The 2252-nt window shown below is 59.9% G+C and overlaps 1 protein-coding gene across 1 annotated transcript in view; it reads left to right on the top strand.

Moving 5' to 3' along the window:
* LOC121877074 (extensin-like) overlaps positions 1-396 on the top strand; it is a gene marked incomplete at its 5' end in the record, with an annotated part of 1235 nt that extends 839 nt beyond the window's left edge. Inside the window, one exon of the mRNA XM_042382701.1 lies at positions 1-396. This exon is cut by the window's left edge and continues 839 nt beyond it. Coding sequence (XP_042238635.1) covers positions 1-396 — 396 coding nt within the window.
* Between the last annotated feature and the right edge of the window lie 1856 nt (positions 397-2252).

Genomic DNA, 2252 nt, shown 5'->3' with positions numbered 1-2252 from the left:
CATGCCCCACCACCCGTCGGCCTGCCCATCACCAGCCGTGCCCCATCACCCGTCGGCCTGCCCCTTACCCGTCGGCCTGCCCCCATCCCCGTCGGCATGCCCCACCACCCGTCGGTCTGCCCATCATCAGCCGGCCTGCCCATCATCCGCCCCATCACCCGTCGGCTTGCCCCATCACCCGTCGGCCTGCCCCATCCCCGTCGGCTGCCCCACTCACCCGCCGGCCTGCCCCATCACCCGCCGGCCTGCCCCATCACCCGTCGGCCTGCCCCATCACCCGTCGGCATGCCCACCACCCGTCGGCCTGCCCCATCACCAGCCGGCCTGCCCCATCACCGTCGGCCTGCCCCATCACCCGTCGGCCTGCCAGCACTCTGTTACGTGATGCTAGTATAGTATTATCTACACCCCGAAAATGATTAAGACTGAACAACCTAACCTAACCTAACCTAACCTAACCTAACCTAACCTAACCCAACCTAACACAAACACAACTAACCTAACAACACAACCCAACCTAACCTAACCTAACCTAACCTAACCTAACTTAACTAACCTAACCTAACCTAACCAACCTAACCTAACCCAACCTAACCTAACCTAACCTAACCTAACCTAACCTAACCTAACCTAACCTACTTCTTCACTAACCTACTTCTACTTCCTTCCTAAGCCTAACCTAACCTAGCAACCTAACCAACCCTAACCTAACTTCTCTCCTTAACCTAACCTAACCTAACCCTCTTAACCTAACTAACCCTTCTTCTTCCTTAACCTAACCTAATCTAACCTAACGTAACCTACCCCAACCTAACCACCCCTTTTGCTGGGTGGTGGTGGGTCGTGCATTCATTGCTGCTGTGGTGGTGGGTCGTGTCTACTGCTGCTGGGTGGTGGTGGGCCGTGTGCATTCACTGCTGCTGGGTGGTGGCTGGTCGTGCACTACTGCTGCTGGGTGGTGGTGGGTCGTGTGTTCATTGCCGCTGGGTGGTGGTTGGTCGTGTGTCTACTGCTGCTGGGTGGTGGTGGTCGCATCTACTGCTGCTGGGTGGTGGTGGGTCGCGTCTACTGCTGCTGGGTGGTGGTTGGTCGCATCTACTGCTCGCTGGGTGGTGGTGGGTCGTGTCTACTGCTGCTGGGTGGTGGTTGGTCGTGCATTCACTGCTGCTGGGTGGTGGTGGGGTCGTGTGTCTACTGCTGCTGGGTGGTGGTTGGTCGTGTCTACTGCTGCTGCGGTGGTGGGTCGTGTATCTACTGCTGCTGGGTGGTGGTGGGTCGTGTCTACTGCCGCTGGGTGGTGGTGGGTCGTATCTACTGCTGCTGGGTGGTGGTGGTCTGTGTTCACTGCTGCTGGGTGGTGGTGGGTCGCGTCTACTGCTGCTGGGTGGTGGTGGGTCGTGTGTTCACTGCTGCTGGGTGGTGGTGGGTCGTGTGTCTACTGCTGCTGGGTGGTGGTGGGTCGTATCTACTGCTGCTGGGTGTGGGTCGTGTATCTACTGCTGCTGGGTGGTGGTGGGTCGTGTGTCTACCGTTGATGGGTGGTGGTGGGTCGTGTCTACTGTTGCTGGGTGGTGGTGGGTCGTGTGTCTACTGCTGCTGGATGGTGGTGGGTCGTGTGTCTACTGCTGCTGGGTGGTGGTGGGTCGTGTGTCTACCGGTTACTGCGGTGGGGTCGTGTCTACTGCTGCTGATGGTGGTGGGTCGCGTCTACTGCTGCTGGGTTGTGGTGGTCGCGTCTACTGCCGCTGGTGGTGGTGGGTCGCATCTACCGCTGCTGGGTGGTGGTGGTCGTGTGTCTACTGCTGCTGGGTGGTGGTGGGTCGTGTCTACTGCTGCTGCGGTGGTGGTCGTGTGTCTACTGCCGTTGCTGGGTGGTGGTGGGTCGCATGTACTGCTGCTGGGTGGTGGTGGGTCGTGTCTACTGCTGCTGCGGTGGTGGGTCGCGTCTACTGCTGCTGGGTGGTGGTGGACGTGTACGCATTGCTGCTGGGTGGTGGTGGGTCGTGTGTCTACTGTTGCTGGGTGGTGGTGGGTCGTATCTACCGTTGCTGGGTGGTGGGTCGGTGTTCACTGGTTGCTGGATGGTGCAGGGTCGTGTCTACTGCTGCTGGGTGGTGGGTCGCGTTCACTGCTGGCGTGGTGGGTCGTGTGTCTACCGCCGCTTGGGTGGTGGTATCGCGTCTACTGCTACTGGTGGTGGGTCGCACCGGCTACTGGATGGTGGTGGGTCGTGTGTGTTCACTGCCGCTGCT

This window comes from Homarus americanus, unplaced genomic scaffold (assembly GCF_018991925.1).
Source record: "Homarus americanus isolate GMGI-L3 unplaced genomic scaffold, GMGI_Hamer_2.0 scaffold27411, whole genome shotgun sequence".
Lineage (NCBI taxonomy): Eukaryota > Metazoa > Arthropoda > Malacostraca > Decapoda > Nephropidae > Homarus > Homarus americanus.
Note: the sequence above shows the minus strand (reverse complement) of the source record. Positions and strands in the feature narration are given on the sequence as shown.